Here is a 20,367-nt window from a genome sequence, read left to right as displayed (position 1 = left end):
TCCCATCCCCAAGCTGAGACGGCCTCATCTCCCTGGGAGAGGAGGGACAGCAGTTGCTCCAGACGGAGGGGCAGCTTGGCCAGAACACGAGGGGCAGGTGACCAGCGCTGGCTGGGCATCCTGTGGTTAAGACCACGGGTGCTGTAACCAGGCAGCGCAAGGTTCAAACTCCCGGATCCATTCCTTACTAGCTGTGTCCTTTTTGGAAAATCATGTCACCTGTCCGAGCCTTAGTTTCCTTATCTGTGAAATAGACACAGAAACGGCTACTCATGGGGTTCTCATAAATGTTAAAATAAGAGAATGACAGCAAGGCCCTGGGAAGCACGGTGGGTGCCTGACGCACGGGACGCCTGGTGGCCGTGGAGAGTGACGTGGTGGGGGCAGTCCCCGCACCAGAGCTGGCTCCCGCCTGGCGGCACCGTAATGGGCCAACCCACGACGTCTGGCACAGCTGCTTCACCGTGTTCTGGAACCATGCCATCCACTGGTGAGATCATCGCTACTTATCATCTCAAAATAATGTAATTTTCCATTCACTTGACCCGAAGTGGTCACTCACCCCCATTCTTGGTGGGAAAGCTGACTCCTGGAGCAAGAAACAGGCTTGTTCAGCTCGTCCACAAGAACATACAAGCTGGACCTGGAACCTGAGCCTTTCCTGTTGCGGCACTACCTGGGAACAAGTGGGAGCCACGGCCACCTTCCAGGCGGCTCAGCAAGGTCCACTCCACTCACCTGCAGGCTGAGGGCCCGAGAGGAGAAGGCGGGGACGCAGCAGGCCAGGATCGGGCACCAGAACGGGGCTTTGCTCTTCTTGTCCTCATCCGGACACAGCCAGCCCGGCTGGTTCTCCTCCCCTATGGCAAGAGGAGGGAGGAGGGTAACGCCAGTCAGGGTCCAAGGACCAGGCGGGAAGGGAGTGGCCCTCCAAGCCAGGGAGCCACAGCGGGCCCCAGAGGCCCGGCCCCACCAGCCGCTCCCCACCTCCACTCCCGCCCGCGTGCCGTGAAGTCCACCCTCTCTCGTCCACAGCATGGGGCCAGGCTGGGAGCTTGAGCCACGGCTTGACCACCCTACCACTGAGCAACTGTGCACCTCACCCCAAGACTGAGTTCTTTGCACTAAACCAGGCAGCCTTCAGTGCCCACCAAGGCCACTGTCACAAAGGCCTGTGGGCACAGTGAAGCTGGACGACAAGGTGTAGCTCTGCCCCAGGTAGCCAGAGCCACTAGGCAGGCACCCTGAGTGAGAGGGACACTCAACGCAATGACACCAAGCTGAACCGCTGTGACAGCAGCCTTCCCCGCAAGGCCCCCCTGTGGCAGAGCAGCAGCAGGGACCCCAGGCCCGCTCCGCCTCTGCCTGGGGAAGGGCCAGCTCGGTCTGAACGCCCGCCAGCCACACGGGGGCCCCCGGTTGCTCTTGCCCCGCCTGTCCTCACTCTGCAGCCAGGGCCACCCTGCTAAAACTCACGCTGGACCTCACTGGTCCCCTGCCTGGAAATGTCGATCAAGTCCCCAGTCCACTCAGAATAAGATCTAAACTCTTCTGGAAGAACCATAAGGCCTTCCCTCCCTCCCAGCCTCACCCCTCGGCCTCCACCTCACTAGACTGTTCTCAGGAACCCGAGCAGGACACACCCAGATGCTCCCTCTGCCTGAACGCGGCCCCTCGGCGCTCTCCAGGCTGGCTCCTCTCATTCCCGGAGAGGCTTGACCTAGCCGACCATGTCCCCACCCCTCACCCCCACCGCTTCCGCTCAGCCCTGCTGGAAGGTGTCACAGCCCTCACCACTCTTCCCAGCTCTTCCACCGGCCTGGCTCTTTGTCCGTTTGTGTGCGTGTGTGTGTGTACACATGGAAGGAGGACTCCCCTATGCCAGTATGTACATCTGTGTGTGTGTGTGTGTGTGTGTACACATGGAAGGAGGACTCCCCTGTGCCAGTATGTACACCTGTGTGTGTGTGTGTGTGTGTACACATGGGGACTCCCCTATGCCAGTATATGCATACATGTATGTGTGTGTGTACACATGGAAGCAGGGCTCCCCTATGCCAGTATATGCATACGTGTATGTATGTGTGTACACATGGAAGCAGGGCTCCCCTATGCCAGTATGTACACCTGTGTGTGTGTGTACACATGGAAGCAGGGACTCCTCTATACCAGTATGTACACACACATATGTGTGTATGTACACATGGAAGCAGGACTCCCCTATGCCAGTATATGCATACGTGTATGTATGTGTGTACACATGGAAGCAGGGCTCCCCTATGCCAGTATATGCATATGTGTATGTATGTGTGTACACATGGAAGCAGGGCTCCCCTATGCCAGTATATGCATACGTGTATGTATGTGTGTACACATGGAAGCAGGGCTCCCCTATGCCAGTATGTACACCTGTGTGTGTGTGTGTGTGTGTACACATGGAAGCAGGGACTCCCCTATGCCAGTATATGCATACGTGTATGTATGTGTGTACACATGGAAGCAGGGATTCCCCTATGCCAGTATATGCATACGTGTATGTATGTGTGTACACATGGAAGCAGGGATTCCCCTGCTAGGCCGGGGTCCCAGGAAGGCCGAAACCGTCTACACCACAGCTGACCTGCCCACACAGTGCCGGACACAGCACAGACCATCAGTACATTCTGGGGACATGAACAAAGTCTTTTCCCAAAACCTCATTTTCCAGGTTTGTCCAACGTATCCATTACGTGAATGTGAACCTGACTTGTCATCAGAGACACCGCGGGTCAGAGAGGAGGGCTGGACACACGTGAGCAACGACGACCCTGAGAATGGCCCCTTCGCCCAGCACGCTCGCAAATGCCATCGCCGCCAGTGAAGGTGGCATCTGAGTGCCATCACGGCAGGAGGAGCTGGGATGAGGCGGCAGCGTGGACGCTCTTTGAGAAGTTAAAGACATCCTCAAATGTCGGGCTTTATGACGTGAAGGAGCCGGCACTCAGGGGGCTCACGCCCTCAGCCGGAGTCGCTGGGCCTTGAACTCGTTCCCTAAATGGGCCAAGAGGCGTTCTCTGTGCTGGGCCCTCCACCCCATGGGGCCCCATAAGCAGTGTCACATAAAACCTGGTCCATGCCACCAGGGAGGGAAAGCCGACGTGGGGGACCACCAGAGAAAGGACATGGCAGCACAGGATGGGACAGACGGCTCCACGCACACCGCACTTCACAGTTTACACGTCGTCTTGTTTCACCCTCGCAGCCACCCGGGAGGCGGGCGACCCCATGCCCAGTCCACACTGGGCAAGCAGGGCCGGGGAAGGCACGGGAAGGGCCAGGCGCCAAGGAACTAAGTGGGGGGCGCCGTGCACAGTGCCTGCCACGCAGCGGGAACGGAGGGGCTCCCGTGGGCAGGGTGCTCACGCCACGCCTGCTGTGCTGCCTCCTGGACAAGCCACCGGGCAGCAAACAAAGACGGACACCATTTCAACGTCTGTCCCTGCTCTCAAGGAACTTACGATCACACAGACCTCACCTCCATCAGACAAGAGCCCAGTGGAGCCCTCGATCCCCAGTTCCAGCCCCTGCGGCCTCCTGGAGCTGGTCGGTGAGCGTCCCCCAGGCCCCGTGGCCATGACGCCCCAAGCTCATCTCCTCTCTTCCCTCCCGGCACACCCACAGCCCGAGTCCTGCCGATTTATTACTGTATGTATTTTTTAATGATCTGACCTTCTCTTCCCAGATGGTGCCTTCCCTGCCTGCGACTGGGAACATTAAAAGAAAATGGAGTTGTTGCTCCCCATCTGCCACTGCCATTGTTCCCGTCACAAAGCCAGAGCGGCTGAGACCAAATGAGAAGGCTGCTGCCACTGAAACCGAAAGCCCGCTTGGGATAAGTGACATTAAGAACTGGCACCGGTGGCAACGCCGTGATTTCCAATTGACGTTAAGTGGGGGCTTATTGAGCGTCCGGCTGTGTTTGCCGGTCCCCACGGAACACGAGGGCACCCACGGGACAGAGGGAGCAGCTCCAGGTCTGAAGCCCCCCCGTCACCCCAGCCCTCAGAATAATCCCCTCTGACTTGCTAGAAGGGCCCTGGGCAGATCCTGACTCAGTCTCCAGCTTGCTGTGTGACACTGAGCCAGGTACTTAACCTCTCTGAGCCTGTTGCCTCATTTAGAAAGTGGGGGAAATAAATCCAACCATTTGGAGTTGTTGTGAGCACTGGGAAGAATATATAAAACACGAGCACATGCCAGGCACTCAAAAGAAATAGTGGCCACTATGATCACCGTCCTTGCTGTCAACAGCATGCCCACTGCGATCATCGAGGATGCCAAGCCCACTGCGGGCCCCACCCTGCTTCTCCAGCCAGACCTGCCTCCCAAACCTCTACTGTGCTCCATCCCAGCATCACACCTTTACTGTCACCGTTGCCCAGCAACAAGCCCAGGCTGCTCTTCTTGAACTTCCCAGACCTGAGGCCACCTTTGAGGCGCCGCTCACACCTTCCCAGCACCACATCAGGCTGGGCTGGACCCCAGCAGGCAACTTATCCAACACCTGTCCCCTGCAGAGAGGACCACTGGTGGCCACAGTCTCCCAGCCGGGGTAAAACCAGAGTCAGGCTCCAAGGCCAACGCCCTTGGCCCCCTCCCAGCGAGCAGACCCACCACTTCCGCTGTGGGGCCCAGGCCTCTGGGACGGGCGTGAGGGTGAGGGAGATGAGGTTTAGGACGTGCTCAGCATGCTGCCCAGGCCGTGCTTGGAGCCCAGCCACTGCAGGAGTATCAGGGTTACTATGACGACTGTGGGCTGGAAAAGTAAACCCAATTAGAGGGGCAAAGGAGGGCCCAGCAGGCCCTGCACTCAGGCTCACCGCCTCGAGCCACGTGGATATGTCCCTGTGAGTGTGAGACCAGCCTGTGGCCTGCCAGGCCCACGTCCTCCCGGGAGGTGGACACGAGGAGGGCCGTGAGTGTGAGAGGCCCCGAGCACATGTCGGGTGTAAGGCCCGGGGAGGCAGCGCTTTGCAAGCTGGTGGTCAGGGAGCCCCCAACCTCACCTCTTCCTTCTCTGGAGCCTTCCATCGGCAGCCCTTTTCTGGAGCCCTTCAGAGCAGGAGACCAATTGGTAGAGAGAGGCTGGGGGACCCTGGTCCTGCTCTGCACTGAGCTGTGTGCGACCTTAGATGGGCCATGCCCCGCCCGACACATGCAGACACGCCTCGCCCGGGAGCCTCTCCCTGCCGCCACGTGCCCACGGCCGGCTGTCCAGGTGCCTCCCGGGCACCGTCTCCCCGCATCCTCACGAGAGCCCTGTGCAAGAGGCGTTTTCCCTATTTTCTTGTGGGAAGTCCGAGGCATCCAGAGGTTTTGTAGTTTGCTGAGAGCACAAAGCTGGTAGGTGGCAGAGCTGGGAACGGAACCCGCCATCTGGTTCCATTTCACGTGGTGCCAAAAACCACCCTTTACCGCCCCGCACACCCTCCTGTGCACCTAAGATCCAAATGCAACAGAGAAAGGGCCCTTAGAGATCTAATCCAAGTGACAGATGGAAAACTGGGTCTCAGGACAGAGTCCTGCCTTCCCTAGGACCCCACAGCATGGTGGTGGCCACGCCGTGGGGCCACGCTGGGGTCTGAGCTGCGTCCCAGATTCCCCAGGGCTCCCTGCCCCTCCGAGTGCAGAACTAATGCCCCTCTCGGATCCCAGCTCCCACCCTCTCCCCTTCCTCAGTCTCCGTGGATTATGATCCTGGCACACGGTGGTTAGGGAGGGAGGAAGACACAGGAAAAAAAAAATTAAAGGAAAAACATCCTTTGTGAATAAATGTTTTTAACATATTCTATTTCAAACAGGCTTATATGATCCCCCCCAAACCAGGCACTGCAGATAAAAAAAAAAAAACTGGCAAAATAAAAGGAACAAATTATTCAAGCCCCAGGGGAACCCAGGCATTCAAATAAGATTTCAAATGACTCTCCTTCCATTAAAACTTCTGCTGCAGTGACACTCCGTGGAGATAAGGCAGCGTCTTCACAGGCGCCGAGGACTGGGGCTGCCCTGTCCCTCCAGGGCCCAGCCCCACACAGCAAAGCACGTGGGGTTCAGATGGGAGCTTCATCTGCCTTTAAAGCAGGTGTCCACACAGGTCGTGGGCACTTCCCAAGATGGCGTAGGGACGTGGGCGTGGAGGGGCGCGTGTGGCCTGAGGCCCGGCGGGGAAGCGCCTTAGCCCCTCCGAGGGCCAGAATTCCCAGTCTTCCGCCAGGGACGGGGCAGCTTCTGCCCACAACCCCTGCTCCACCCTCCAAAGCCCTCCTGGCCACCCAGGAACATCCAGCAGAGGCTCGAGCACCATCAGCACCAGAGCCGAGAACGGACGGGCTAAGTAGAAGCCTCTGCCCCAGAGCCACACCTGCTCCCCACCCCGCCCGCTCCACCCCTGCCCCTCCAGAGCCCTCTGCACGCAGCAGCCTGCCTGCTCAAATGGACATCAGGTGTGACAAGGTCCGGCTCCCAACGCTACAGTGAACAGTTCCCATCACGCCCATCCCACGTGCCTCGCCCTGGCTTTTAAAGAAAACCTGCGCCCCCCCACCCTCCGAACCAGCCACCCGCCTACTTCTCTCCCCTTCATCCTCCAGCGCCGCCACCCTGGTCTTCCTCCTATCCCCACCTCAGGACCTTTGTGCTGGCTGATCCCACACCTGGACCACTCTGCCCAGATCTCTGCAGGGCACCAGGTGTCACCGTCCCAGAAACCCTCCCTGCCGGCACCCCGACGCCCCGCTCAGTGACAGCCGCACAGCGCGACCCTCTCTGTTGATTTGCTCCCCGTTTCATGTCCACCCACCCCGCAGAAACCTAAGGTCCTCGAGGGCAGGGACCTTTCTGTTTTTGTCACTGTTTTTTCTCCCATACTTAAAATGACTGCAGAGATTCAATAAATGGTTTGGTTCTTTAATCAATGAAAGCCAGTGACAAAGGTCCTGACTTCACTCCAGAAATGTTTTAAAACCTATTGGAAATACATACTTGTCTACAAAAACATCACACCAGAAACAAAGCCAGAAAGTAAAACAAAAACAAGTCCCCACCATTGGATGGCATCAGCAAACAGGAATTCTGGGACGTCACAGGGGATAAATGGCTCTGATTGGCAAAGGCATAGGCCTTTCAGCAATTCCAAAAATGGACAAATAAAATAATTACGGCTTAATGAGCGTGGCTTGGCAGAGAGAATCTTGCCAAGTTGAGGAACTGGAATGGACAGGGATCTAGACTGGGCTTTGGAGACAGTCTGCCCAAGGTCTGAGTCCCAGATCTGCCCCTTCCTGCTGTGTGACCTCAGCCAGGTCCCTGTGCCTCTCTGGGCCTCAGAATCCTCAATGATCTAAAGGGGTTCACAACAGACTTATCTCATAGGGTTACCGTAAGTGTGAAATGAAAAAGATGCATGTAAAATGCTCAGCAAAGTGCCTGCCACACAGGAAGAACTCTGTAAATATCCATTCATTTGTATTAGTATGGGGTGCACAAGAAGAAAAAAATAATATAGGTCTCTGGTTGAGAATCAGTTTAGTCCAACCTGCATCATTTTGGGTAACAGTTTTATTGAGATATAATTCAGTTACCACAAAATCCACCCTTTAAAAGTGTGCACTTCCCTGGTTTTTAGTGTATTCATGGAGCCGGGCAACCCCCACCGCTATCCCATTTAGAACATTTTCATCATGCTCACCCCAAAACCCTTAGCAGTCTCTCCCATTGCCCTCTCCTCACAGGAGTGGAATTTACTTTCTGTCAAGTCCTATCATTTCACAATGAGGAAACTGAGGCTCAGAGAGGGGAAGTGACTGGTCCAAGGTCACACAGCAGAGCCTCAGGACTCAGAACTCCAGCTCCAGCTATTCCACCACTGCACCACCTCCTTCCAGCTCAGAAACCTCCGTGTCACCCACTGACCCTGAATGCACATATGTCCTTACACACCCCAAACCTCAGCGCTCTACGTCCCCGTCCCCCAACGTGCTGTCCCTGGGACTATACTCACGGAGTCCGATTTTGGCCAAATGCAACCTGTTGACCCAGGAGATCTTGCTCAGGGGGTTGGGAGTGATGAAGACCACCATGAAGCTGATGGGGCGGCCGGACCTGCGGTGAGAAGGTGGGGAGCCTGAGGGTGGGGAGCCTGAGTGCCCAGAACCAGGGCCTGGCTCCCAGGGACCGTCACCCAGTGCTCCCTCTAACCCATGTGCCCTGCAGATAGAGGGAAGTATGGTCAGAGGATCCCCAAAGGTGGCCAAAGAGGCTGGTGGCCTGGCAAAGCCTCAGCCCCTGGGGGAGGAGTCCCTCCACCCATTGTGGCCCCGGGAGGGGTACCTGGCCAGAGTGGCCGGGCCACACTCCCCAGCCCAGCCCCAGGAGCCTCTGGCTTTGTGCCTGGCAGAGCCTCTGCAGGCTGTGACTCCACTTGGTCAGCCAGCAGTCAGCTGTCCACAGGCCTCATCAGACACCTTACATGTCTGACCACGAGCCTCTGGAGGGAGGAATGGGTCTCGCTTGGGTCTGTTCCCAGCACCTGGCATGGGGCAGTTGCTCAGTCAGTGCTGGCTGAGTGGACACATGAACGAATGAAGAAATGAACAAACAGGGTTGAGCGCAATCTTGGGGCAGCCAGAGGTTGCTATTGTCACCACACTGTTCTCTGGCCTTGGAGCAGCAGGGACTCCTTTGCAGTCCCTTGGGTCTATTCTCCGCCTGGGCCGTCCCAGCCCCCAGGAGGTGGGCAGGGTGGAGTCTCCACCCTCCAGGGTGCATGGGGAGAACGGGGCTCAGGGAGAAGGGAGCTGAGCTAGGCCATGGGCAGGGAGGTGGCGGATTCCAATTTTTTTTGTTGTTGTTGTTTGTTTTTTTTGAGACAGAGTCTCACTTTGTTGCCTGGGCTAGAGTGAGTGCCGTGGCGTCAGCCTAGCTCACAGCAACCTCAAACTCCTGGGCTTAAACGATCCTACTGCCTCAGCCTCCCGAGTAGCTGGGACTACAGGCATGCGCCACCATGCCTGGCTAATTTTTTCTATATATATATTTTAGTTGGCCAGATAATTTCTTTCTATTTTTAGTAGAGATGGGGTCTCGCTCTTGCTCAGGCTGGTCTTGAACTCCTGACCTTGAGCGATCCACCCGCCTTGGCCTCCCAGAGTGCTAGGATTACAGGCGTGAGCCACCGCACCCGGCCCGGCAGATTCCAATTTGAGCTCAAAGCTGCTGATTCCCGCACCCAAGCCCCACAGCCCCGTCCTACACAACAGTGCTCTTCCTTCTCTTCCCTGCAGCCACTGTGATACTCTGTCCCCACCTTCTCCCCTCCCTTGGGAACCAAAACCTGGGCTCTGAGACCCTCACTGCACTGGCCTGGGCTTCAGAGTCAGACCCCATCAGGACCCAACTCTGCCTCTTCCTGTGTGGCCTTAAGCCTCCCGTGCAATTCTCTGAGCCTCATCTTCCCCACCCGTAAAATGGGGACAAGAAGACCCACCTTACAGAGCTATGGGAGGATCAGAGGGATAGTGTTTCCTGTCCCTGCCAGGCCAAGCAGCTAACTCTGTCATCAGTTCCACAAACATCAGCTGGGCCTCTATGCACACAAGCTCCTGTGGTGGGCATCTTGAAGGTGGGGCAGTGATGGAGGGAGCCGGGGTCCCCAGAGAGGAGACCCAGGGTCTGGCGTGTGGGACCATACAGTCTGATATGACTGCAAAGGGCACGGCACAAATGGGCCAACCAAGGGCAGAGTGAGTATCCTAACAGTGAGCCAGGCTTAGCCGGGCTATGAACATGGTGTCCAGTCATTCATTCATTCGATGTCTTTTCACGAGCACCTACCACATGTCAGGGGCTGCTTGGGCACAGCCCATTCTTGACGCACAGGATGGCTCCAGGTGACCCCCTCAACCTCCCCGCTCCACTGGCCCCGCAGAGCCAGCAGCCCTCTCCCCTCACCCCCTCGTCTCACTTGTCGGGTTTCCCGGGAAGCAGGAGCCTGAGGCGGCACTTGTTGGCCGAGTGGATCTCCTCCTCCTTCACCCGCATCAGCCTCTGCAGGGCCAGGCACCAGTCTTGAGCCACGGTCATGTTCAGGTTCTAGATTCAGGAAGCCAATGAGGTCACCACACAGCCCGCTGGCTCCCCGAAAGCCACACCAGATCCTACAGCAATCGCAGCACCCAGGAGAGGAGCACCGGGAAGACGTCCCGAGCCGCACTGGGTCTGCACGTCAGCCACGAGCAGGAGGCCAGCTCCCCGTGCTCTGGGCTAAGATCCCACCTGGTGGCCCTGCTCTGAGAGGGACCCACTCTCCCAGCCGGCTTCCTCTCCAGACTGGGCAGAGGCGCAGGAAGGGGCCACATGACCAAACGGCCACTGTACAGAGAACAAAAAAAGTTCCCGCAGCCAGGCTCTGCTCAACCCGAACCAGGGGCCACACGCAAGACTTCCAGGGAGGGACATGGAGCTTCAGCCACTACTGCCGCTTGTGGGAGCTCAGAAGCCAGGAGCACAGCAGGGCCTGAGCCAAGAGAGGGGCCCTCTAGACGCTGCCCGCAGGGAGGAGCTCGGGCCGTCGGGCCAGGCCGCTGCCGCGCACCTGGTAGGTCCCGTGCAGCGTGCTGATGAGGAGTGTTATCTGCTCCACCACGGCCAGGTCCTTCTGCAGGTCCTGCAGCTCCTGGAAGAGGCGTGGGGGGCCGAGGTACACCTTATCTGGAAAGAGAAGAGACCCAGCTCAGCCTAAGGGGAGAGAAGGCGCTAAGAAGCCACTCATAGTGAACAAGAAGAGCTGTTGCCCTGGGATGTGGCACTGGAGATCCGGAAGGAAACATCCAGTCTTGCCCTGACGGAGCTCCCAGTCTAGCTGGGAAGGCAGATGCATGCACGAGTAAGGTCTAACACCTGGGATCCGGGCCACAGGTAGTCTGAGCACCCGGTCACAGGAGACCACAAGACCAAGAACCAACTGTGCCTGTGAGCGACAAAGAGCCTGCACGTGGTAGGCTCTCCGGAGAGGGTCAAGAGCACGTGCAAAGGCACCGTGGCTTGAGGAAGCCCCCGAACAGCGAGTTGTTCAAAGACACACTGAGGACATACTATGTTCTAGAGTCTACGGCAGGATTGGAGACAGAGCAGCAGCAAACAAGACAGAGATGAGGGGCCGGGCAGGAGGGGTGGGGGAAGACGCAGTCAGTTAACAGCCGCAGGTGGTGGCAGGTGCTGGGAAGAAAGGTATCAAGGCAGTGGGACAGGGATGGGATGAGGGGGCCCAGATCTCTGGGGGTGATAAAACAGAGTACGGCGGGGTGCAGGGGTGGGCGGCAAGAGACAGAGCAGGAGGAACTGGCAGGGCCAGACGGGGAAGACCCTGAACGCCGTGCTAAGAACTTGGCCTGTGTTCTCTAGGCCGTGGTTTCTCCAGCTGAGCTCGTAGGAAGTGCTAGAGGGGTGGATGGGAAGCCTTATTCTGGGTTTTCGTTTAGATGATTGTCTAAAACACAGGTTCGCACGTTCTGCTGCGTGACGTCAGGGCTTCCGTGGACTTTGGTGCTTGAATGGTCCCCGGGTAACAAGCAACGAGCAAAGCGGGCTCGCGATGGGGCACACGGCTCAGGAGGGCTCTGCAGCGACCCAGAGAGGGGAGCCGGCGGGAAACGCAGACCCCACCAGGTGCCCTGTGGCCCAGGCACGAGGTGGCCCGGGCACGAGGTGGCCCGGGCACGAGAACGCGGAAGAACCGGCACCACCAGAGTGCCACGTCCATATTGAGAGCAATTTCGTTTCAGCAAAACGACGTCATCCATCACATGAAATTAATGCTGTTAATTTGAATTTTATTGCTTTGTAGCTTTATTTTTATTCCATTTGTGATTTTGTTTTGGTTTTATGGTTGTGCAAGGGCTATAAGCATAAGGAGTCGATTATACCGAGTTTTCTATTTGTATATATTTGAATAACAATATGATAAAAAATCAGCCGAGGCCAACTGGGGTTCAGCAGGAACTCTCTCCCCTGTGGAAGGGCCCGGCAGTGCCTGACTCCGGCTTGAGGAACACGGCTGCAGACAAGTTAGAGGCGCTGAAGGAGGGTCCCGGGCACCCCCACAAGGACTGGGAGGGAGGGTGTGGTCTAGCGAGGGCAGAAAAGGTGCCCGCGAGGGAGGTGAAAGGGACAGGGGCCTTCCTGGCTCCTCCTGCCGCACAGAGCTGGGGGGAGAGACTGCATCTGCGAGTGGGCACAGCTGTCGCAGCCCAGCCCCCGATGGCCAGAGGGGATGGTGCAATCACTCCTCAGAATTTCCAGAACCGTACGCAGCCTGTGAGGTGCCCTCCCGGGTCAGGCAGTGGCCAGAGGGGGAAGTGAAACCCAAGTGCCTTTCCCGTCGTGGAAGGTGCTTCTGGGCACGCTCCTTCCTGCCAGCCCTGCAACTCAGCGGCCTTCATGGATTCTAGGAATGTCTATTCATGCCTGGCAAGAGCTATAGTCGCACTAAGGGGGAGACATCAACCAGATGATCACCAATAAAGGGAAACATGCAACTGGCAGGCGTGAAAGGGAGGAAGGGAGATAGCCCAGCTGAAGGGTCTGCAAAGGCTGAGGAGGCGCCATTGAGCTGGGCACGATCGAGGAGGGAACCAGGACAGGGCCCGTGTCGGGAGGAGTGTGGCCCATCCAGGAGCCCAGAGGCCAGTATGGCCAAAGCAAGGAGAGAAGGGGCAGAGTGAGGGGAGGTGGGGGCAGGCGGGGTGCCCCCAGGACGAGCAATGAGAGCCCCCAGGGTCGGGGGTGACACGCTCTGATCTGGTCTGTACTAACCTGCATTTTGAAAAGCCATCCTGGGGTGGGTGGAGGTGGACAGGAAGGGGGCACACGTGGGGGAGGGACAGCAGCCAGGACACCCTGCAGCAGGCCAGGGCAGCCCACACAAGGTGGCAAGAAGCACACCTGTGCACCCTCAGGTGAAGCCGTGGCTGTGCGTTTTGGCCCAGTGTGGGGGCCGCAAAACCGGCAAGAGCCTCCCAGCCAAGTGGCCCACCAGCCTGCGTGCGGGTCCCTGAGCTGAGCCAGCCCGGCTAAGACGGGCGGGGTGAGGGCAGCAGGGGGCCGCGTACTTACTCTGGGCCTGCCCCGAGGCAGAGGCCTTCTTCGCGCCAGCGTGCTGGATGAGCACGTTGTCCTTGTCGTAGGCGCCGCCGTCCTGGCCCACCTCCACCACTTGCACCTGGGGCAGCGCCGTGTTCCACTTCACCACGTACTTGGGCCCCAGGGGCACCAGGCTGCTGATCTCCAGCTGGCCCCTGCAGGGACAGAGAGGATGCAGCGCTGAGAGCCCGCGGCAGCCCCGCGCCAGGGCCAGGCCACAGCACCGCTCCTCGGCACACCAGTCCAGCCAGGCTGCACGCAGCCCAAGCACCAGACCTCAGCCAAACCAAGCCAGGCAGAGCAGGGGCCCTCGCTGGGGCAGAAGCGTCAGGGTGCCCAGGCCCCAGCCCCAGGTCCAGAATCACATGCCCCCAGAGCCCCTGAGCCCCCTGAACCCTCTAAACCTACCTGTGGTTGGCAGGCCTGAGGAAAAAGACAAGAAGGAAAGGAAGGTTGTTACTGTGACCGAGAGATTTTTATGGGGGCTGGGGCCAGCTGGGGACCGGCCACAGGCTGGGTGTCAGAGTGGAAGGAGGGCGGCCTCCCGGGGGGTCATGGCATCAGAAGCCAAGAATCAACAGGGGGGACCACACGGAGGGCCTCCCGGGCTGGGCCTTCCATCCTGCCTCTCACACAGCCCTGCCAGGAAGCCGTACATACTCCCAGACAAGGACACAGATGCCCAGCTAGGGTAAGTGACTCAGCCCAAATCACCCAAATTGTTCCCCCAAACTGGGCTACTAGCCCCCCATGCTAGACCCTGAGCAACATGAGGGCAGACAGGTGTCCGTCATATCGCTGGCCCTACACGGTGTCCAGGACATAAATAGGGAGTGAGAATTACAGCGCTTGAATGAGTGAGTGGGTGAATGAATGAATGGGTCGGCCAGGAGCACTGCCCACACCCGTCTGTGACATAGCCTTCCTTGCCCGAGTCCCCCACCAGGGCACGAGCTTCTGGAGCAGGGGCTGGGTCTTGTTCGGGGCCACGAACTGGACAAAGTCAGGGCTCAGTATGCGCCCGGTGGACTCACAGAGAACCGGGCAGGTGGCGAGTGAGTGCACGGGTCCCGGCTTGCTCCCCGTCCAGGACACGTGATCCACAGCCACAGAAACCCCAAATCCCTCCGCGGCTGCGCACAGACGTGCACACGCTGACTCTGGGTGCGGAGTCGGAATCAGGCTCTGCAGGTGCCCCCCATCTCCACCTCCCCTCCCCCACACGCTCAGCTGGGAGGTGGGGGAGCCCAGCTGGGACTGTTTCCCCTTCTGGATCTCAGCTATCGTTGCCACATGGTGCTTTTATGACACTTTGTAAAGTGTTGTCAAATACTGGGAGCAGAGATTCTCCTAAGAGCCCAGCTAGAAAGGACACAGCCGGAGTTCTCAGGGAGCCCTTGGTTGAGGGTCCTGATCCCTGATGCCTACAGAGCCACACGGGGGGTGCGAGTGGGAGAGCTGGGCCTGCGGGGAGGCTGAAGGACGGCAGGGCACAAGCCCCAGCTCCAGGCCTTGTGGCCTCGGGCACAGTGGACCCAGAATGTTGGATCTCCTGAAGTTTAAGAGAAGCCAAACATCTCAACCTCGGTGTGGATTCCCTGTGTAAGCCAAACACGGATGCCCAGAAGCCTGATGCAACCAACACGCCACCAGCTCACAGGCCCAGGCCTGAAGTGTCACAGCCTCATCCCACTCTGGGGCTCCGGCTCTCTCAGGCACAGCCTGGCAGCCGGGCTCTGGGCATTGCTACAACCTCTGGCCTAGAACCAGGACCCAGGCTCCTGTGGGCAGAAGACGCTCTGGGCTGTGGGGAAAGGCAAAGACTCATGTTGAAAGAACGCTGCAATCTGGCCAGAGGAAAACCGATCTGAGTTACAGCAGCAGGGATTTGGGCTGGACACAAGGAAGAATCTCCTGAATATCAACGTGGTCAGAAAAGATTATTCAGTCACCAACTGCCATGTTTCAGAGCAGACAAACTCTGCACAACGGACGGCTGTCTGCCCAAGGCTGGGGCTGCCCATGGCCTCTCCAGGCACTTCCCAGTGCTGGGACCAGTGGCAGAGCAGGTCGAGAGGGATGGGAGAGAAAGCGGAACATCGGAGGCCTACACCGAACTTACGTGGGCCTCCCCACAGAGCGGCCAGCCGAAGAGACTAGGGTAGGACAGGATGGGGTCTCCAGGGTCTCCCCCAACCCAGCCCAGCTCGGGCCCGCTTACTTGAAGTTGATGTTGGCACAGACCAGCATGTCATTGAGCAGGAAGACCCTGCGCTCCTTGGACTTGATCAGCTGCCCGCGGTCACCGTACACGGTCTCCGTCAACGTCTCACACAGGAGCAGCTGCCGCTGGCCGGAGGTCAACAGCTGGGGAAGGGGGCAGGAGAGGTCAGCATCGCAGCCCAGGTGGCTTTACCTTGCCAAAGACCCAGATCCTCCCACGGTGCACAGGGAGACCCAGGCTGGCAGAAGCAGAGGAGAAGGCGGGGCCCCTCCTCGGTCCCTGGGTGACAAGATGCACTGGGGAAGCAGACCAGACAAACACTCGTCGGGTTCTCCACTCTGGGGAGGTCTTGGGGAGCCTGACCACCCACCCTGGCACCCACAGGGCCCAGCAGCCAGCACCCCCTTCTCAGGTGAGCCAGCCACTGCCGGCCACTCCCTGTGGTGATCCTGCACGACCACCACGGACAAGGACACAGCTCTGGAGTCACAGAGACCAGCTCCAGCCCGGCCCCCAGCCTCAGTGGTGAAGCCCTCAGGCAGGTCACTTCACCTGCCCTAGCTTCAGTTTCCTCAGCTGTCAAGTGGGTGCAACGACCTCTACTGCCGAAATCACATCAGGTAACGAACGCGTGACTGGGTCTGACTTCACGATTTTCAGAGCCCAGTGCAAAATGAAAATGAAGGCCCCCATTCAGAAGTTATTAACAAATTTCAAGACAGCCACAGCAGAACACTGAACCAAGCATGGGGCCCTTCTGGACACGGGGTGCATGTGACCACACAGGTCGTGGGCCCTTGAGGCCAGCCCTGCATGCAGCACACAATGGGCACTCCACAGACAGCCACTGTCTGTGACGGTCTCTGCCGCGGAGAGGCACGTCCTTGTGCAGGGGATGCCTGGCCTGGCAGTCAGTCCCGGCGCCGCACTCTGACCTGCTGAAAGCTTTGGCCCGTCTCGCCTCTTGGACGGCCTCGTGCCAGGGTTGGAACGGATCTGCCAGTCCACGGGTGCACCCTCTGAGCAGGCCAAGACTTAAGCCCAAGGCATCAAGCGGGCATTCACTGATCTCAGGGTGGACACAGAGACCCTTCTGCTAGCACAGGGACCACCACCCCATCCAGGGACTCGATGGGAAAACATCCTTTTTCCTAACAGGAATTTTTTTCGGGGGAGGGATACTCAACAAAATTCATTCCCCAAACCTGTGACTCTGATGACAGCCACTCCTTCTCCCTTCCTTCCCCATCCTGGCTGGGAAAGGGACAGATCACGCCAAAGCCTCCCCTGCAGAGAATGCTGCTGCTCTCCAAAGGAGCACACCTCACGAGTCCACACACAACCGAAAGTCCGAACGGGACCAAATGCCTGCCGTGCGCTGGGAGCCCCGGGTGGCCCCCACTATTCCACATCTCACTGCGTCAGCTCTGCAGTCCCCGTTTCCCAGATGAGGAAACTGAGATTCCAGGGCTACTGTGACTTCCAAGACCCAAGCCCTGATGAAATAACAGAAGGTTCAGGATAGAGCCGAGCCACTCCACTGTCCCCTGCACCGTGCAGCCAGTGCACAGCACGACAGGAGCCAGGGGAGGCCCCGCTGGTCCTGACACACAGGAGGACTCAGAGTTCTCCAAGGGTCCCCCATACCACTAAGGCTGGGATCCCCCCACTGTTTCCACAAACGAGCTGAGCACCAGCTCGTGAAAGCACTACTCGGACTCTGAAGACAGCAGGGCCCCCACAGAAGGCTGCCAAGTGTGACATGATCCACAACGTGGAAGAGGAAAGTCCCCTGGGCTCGGGCAATCATCCCCTGCCCCTTGAGCTGATTTAAAAAAACAAAAGAAAAAGAAAACCCGGATATTGCGCAAACATCCCCCTGGAGGCTCCTGAGTAGGCCGTTTTGAAATAGCCGGCATGGTTCCTGGTTCCGTTTTGGGCTACACTCAGTTTCGTTTCCGCTTCTCCCTGGGTGATGGTGACAGGGACATCACTGAACAGGTTTAGGAACTGACCAGGACTGCCCAAGGAGGGCCCCAGAGGGGGAAGCGTGGGGTACAGCCCACCACACTCTTCTCAACATCCCACACGTATCCAACTCAGCTCCACTTGACAGACAGAGAAACTGAGGCTCAGAGCCTCTGGTCCCCTTTGCGACATCAAACAGGCCCCCCTGACCTCCGGCCAGTGCCCACCACAGTCTGCTGCCTCGGCCTCCACGGGACAGAGCGGAGGACAACAGAACGGCCCTTCCCAGGACAAATGCTACAGGATTTATTTCCTTCTGCCCGTGGTCTCTTCCCACTGTGGCTGCACAGATGTATGAGCCACAGCCAGAGAAAGAGAGAGAAAGCCTCCTGGTCACAGGCAAGGGAACTGAGGGTGGAGACAGAAGGAGAAACTTCCCGAGTGCAAAGGCCAGCACAGGTGGCCATGGTTGGGCTGAAGCCTTTTTCTCCAGTCACATTCCAAACGAGGAAGCTTGCGGGGGACGGCTGAGTTAGTCCTGCCTGGAGGCAGGGGGTGGGGGAACGACTTCCCCCCTCACTAATGCCCCCTCCTGAGCGGTCCTGGACGGGGACATCCCCCAGGAGAGGGCTCCGTCCCCTGCCCGCCTTGTCTTCCCCAGCCCTATCCACCTGGAGCAGGTGAAGCAAACCCAGATGCCTTCGGGGCCAGCAGGTAGCATCAGTGGAAAGAGATGGGTAAGGATGAGGGGAAGTGGACAGCCACTACTCAGGTGACCAGTGCCACGCAGGAAGGAGGGCCAGCATACTGGCTCTTCCAACCCTTCCAAAAGACCCACAGGTCTGAATTTTATGGGACATCTCACCATTTTTAAATGTTGGCAACCACTTCTATGTTCTTAAAAATGCTGCGTGGGCCCCAAAATACACCTGCAGCCTGAGTTTGGCCTGTGGCAGAAGAGTCCTAGCGTGTGGGACGCCTGGAGTTTAGCACTTCACCCTACAGGTGATCGTGTCCCAAACCCACTTCTCAGGGCTGTCAGGAAGATCAAAGACGGGAAGGCAGGCCAGAGAGCACGCTCCACTGTGACGTGCAGTGCACGTGGGAAGGGCTGCCATCTCTCGGCAGTGCTTCCGGGACCATTAGGAAGATCCCCCTCATGCCACCGAAATAGCCCCCCTGCCCCCGACAGGAGCTGCCAGCCACCAGCCTTCACTCTGCGTTTGGGACCCCACGGGGCCAAAAGGCTCCCAGTTTTTTCCCCAGAAGCTTTGAGCTTCTCCCTATGACTCCACACAGTGTCCCTTCTCCAAAAAGCAGTCCTACAATATGCCCGGGGCAGGGTGGCCACCCTGACCCATCCCGGCCCACCTCCACCCTCCCATGGGTGAGCAGGGGGAAGGGGGGCTGGACCTCCCAGAGATCTAGGTGCAGCTACAGGCGTCTCACGTGGTGTGCTGCTAGGGAAACAGAGGGACTCCAGTGACCAACAGGTGACTCGGTGAGTGACCTTGTGCTTCCACACTGGATTCTCCATGGACTCATTTGCAAGTCTTTCAAGATTTTTTCCCTAGAATGTTCCCAAGCTGCAACCCCAAAACGCGGCATGGATTTTTCATCTTTCTTCCTCCATTAAGGACTCTCAGGATGCCGCTTTGCTGGCTCCCTCACTCTCCTGCGGCAGCCCTGGGGACCAGCTGATACTGAATGCTCCTCGTTTCAGAGGGAACAAGTGGGGTTCAGAGAGGTTGGGTGATTCCCCTGAAGCCACCCAGCAAGCACCGTGGCACAATCTGGACTTAAACCCAGATGCTGCTCAGAGGCCACTTGTATAACCACAATACTACGCCATCATTGCTGGTGTCTTTACTGGAAATTACACTGATGAGCAAAATCAGCATTTATCCTAAAATAACATGAACAGTAATGAGCATGGGAGTCCAGTCCAGAACCAATCCTCAAGGTCGGGTCCGCGGGCTTGGAAAAGCAAGGGCTCCCCGCCTCGGAGAACAGCGCCACCTGGTGGGTGGCCACGGGGCAGGCGGCATGAGCACAGGTGAGGAAGGATGCAGAGCAGGTGCAGGCGGGCAGGTGGGCGGCCCTGAGCTCACCTTGTTGAGGCTGCTCCGGTCACTGACGCTCTTGGTCAGCTGCTGGATCTCAGCCACCTGGTCAGCCAGCCGCTTCTGCTCGTTCAGCTTCTCGGCCAGCGTCTCCAGCTCTGTGAGGGCCAGCTGCAGCGACAGCCTGTCGGGGTGGCCCCGGGGTGTGTTCTTCAGCATGTCCTGCAGGCCAGAGAGCAGAGACTGAGAAGCCCGCCCCACGGCAAGTCTCCCACACACTGCAGGTCTGGGAAGGGCCCAGCAGGCAGCCAGGACAGACGGTGCCAGACACAGAATGAGACCTCAAGAAACAGCCGATGAATGGGGAAGAAAAACAAATGTGTAGCTCTTTCTGGAAATATACCCCAAAGAACAGAAAGCAGGGTCTCAAACAGATATTTGTCCACCCGTGCTCATGGCAGCATCATTCACAACAGCCAGAATGTGGAGGCAACCGTGCCCCGACGGATGAATGGGTAAGCAAAACGCGGTCTGTCCACACGAGTATTAATCAGCCTTAAAAAAAGGAAGGAAATTCTGACTCAAGTTACAACACAGACGAACCTTGAGGACATTATGCTAAGGGAAATAAGCCAGTCACAAAAAGACAGATATCGTATGATGCTACTTACACGAGGAGCCGAGAGTCGTCAGAGTCACAGACACAGAAAGCAGAGTGGCGGGAGGGTGGTGAGGTGCTAGCTGGGCAGGGTGTCAGTTTGGGAAGATGAAAAGGTTCTAGCATGGGTGGTGATGGTTGCACAACAGTGTGAATGTGCTTAATGCCACTGAACCACACACTTAAAAATGGTTAAGGAGGTACTAAATAAATAAAAGCACGATCACGCACTGATGAATTGATAAGTGGTGTGCTTCCATCAGAGCCCACTCCCACAG

At 57.9% G+C, this 20,367-nt stretch overlaps 1 protein-coding gene across 5 annotated transcripts in view; it reads right to left on the bottom strand.

Annotated features, from left to right (window-relative positions):
* Nucleotides 1-20,367, bottom strand: part of ARHGEF10L (Rho guanine nucleotide exchange factor 10 like) — a 105,323-nt gene that overhangs the window by 41,331 nt on the left and 43,625 nt on the right. For 3 of the 5 annotated variants that reach the window (XM_069479410.1, XM_069479412.1, XM_069479413.1), the window contains 8 exons: nucleotides 19,480-19,653; nucleotides 15,398-15,543; nucleotides 13,585-13,599; nucleotides 13,150-13,331; nucleotides 10,631-10,746; nucleotides 10,001-10,128; nucleotides 8,039-8,139; nucleotides 739-860 (listed from right to left, as the gene is read on the bottom strand). In XM_069479410.1, the coding sequence (XP_069335511.1) occupies nucleotides 739-860; nucleotides 8,039-8,139; nucleotides 10,001-10,128; nucleotides 10,631-10,746; nucleotides 13,150-13,331; nucleotides 13,585-13,599; nucleotides 15,398-15,543; nucleotides 19,480-19,653 (984 nt within the window). The remainder of the gene's footprint in view (nucleotides 1-738; nucleotides 861-8,038; nucleotides 8,140-10,000; nucleotides 10,129-10,630; nucleotides 10,747-13,149; nucleotides 13,332-13,584; nucleotides 13,600-15,397; nucleotides 15,544-19,479; nucleotides 19,654-20,367) is intronic. The other 2 variants (XM_069479411.1, XM_069479414.1) reach the window with 1 other exon arrangement.

This window comes from Eulemur rufifrons, chromosome 8, assembly GCF_041146395.1.
Source record: "Eulemur rufifrons isolate Redbay chromosome 8, OSU_ERuf_1, whole genome shotgun sequence".
Taxonomy (NCBI): domain Eukaryota; kingdom Metazoa; phylum Chordata; class Mammalia; order Primates; family Lemuridae; genus Eulemur; species Eulemur rufifrons.
This window is presented reverse-complemented; position numbering and strand designations above follow the sequence as displayed.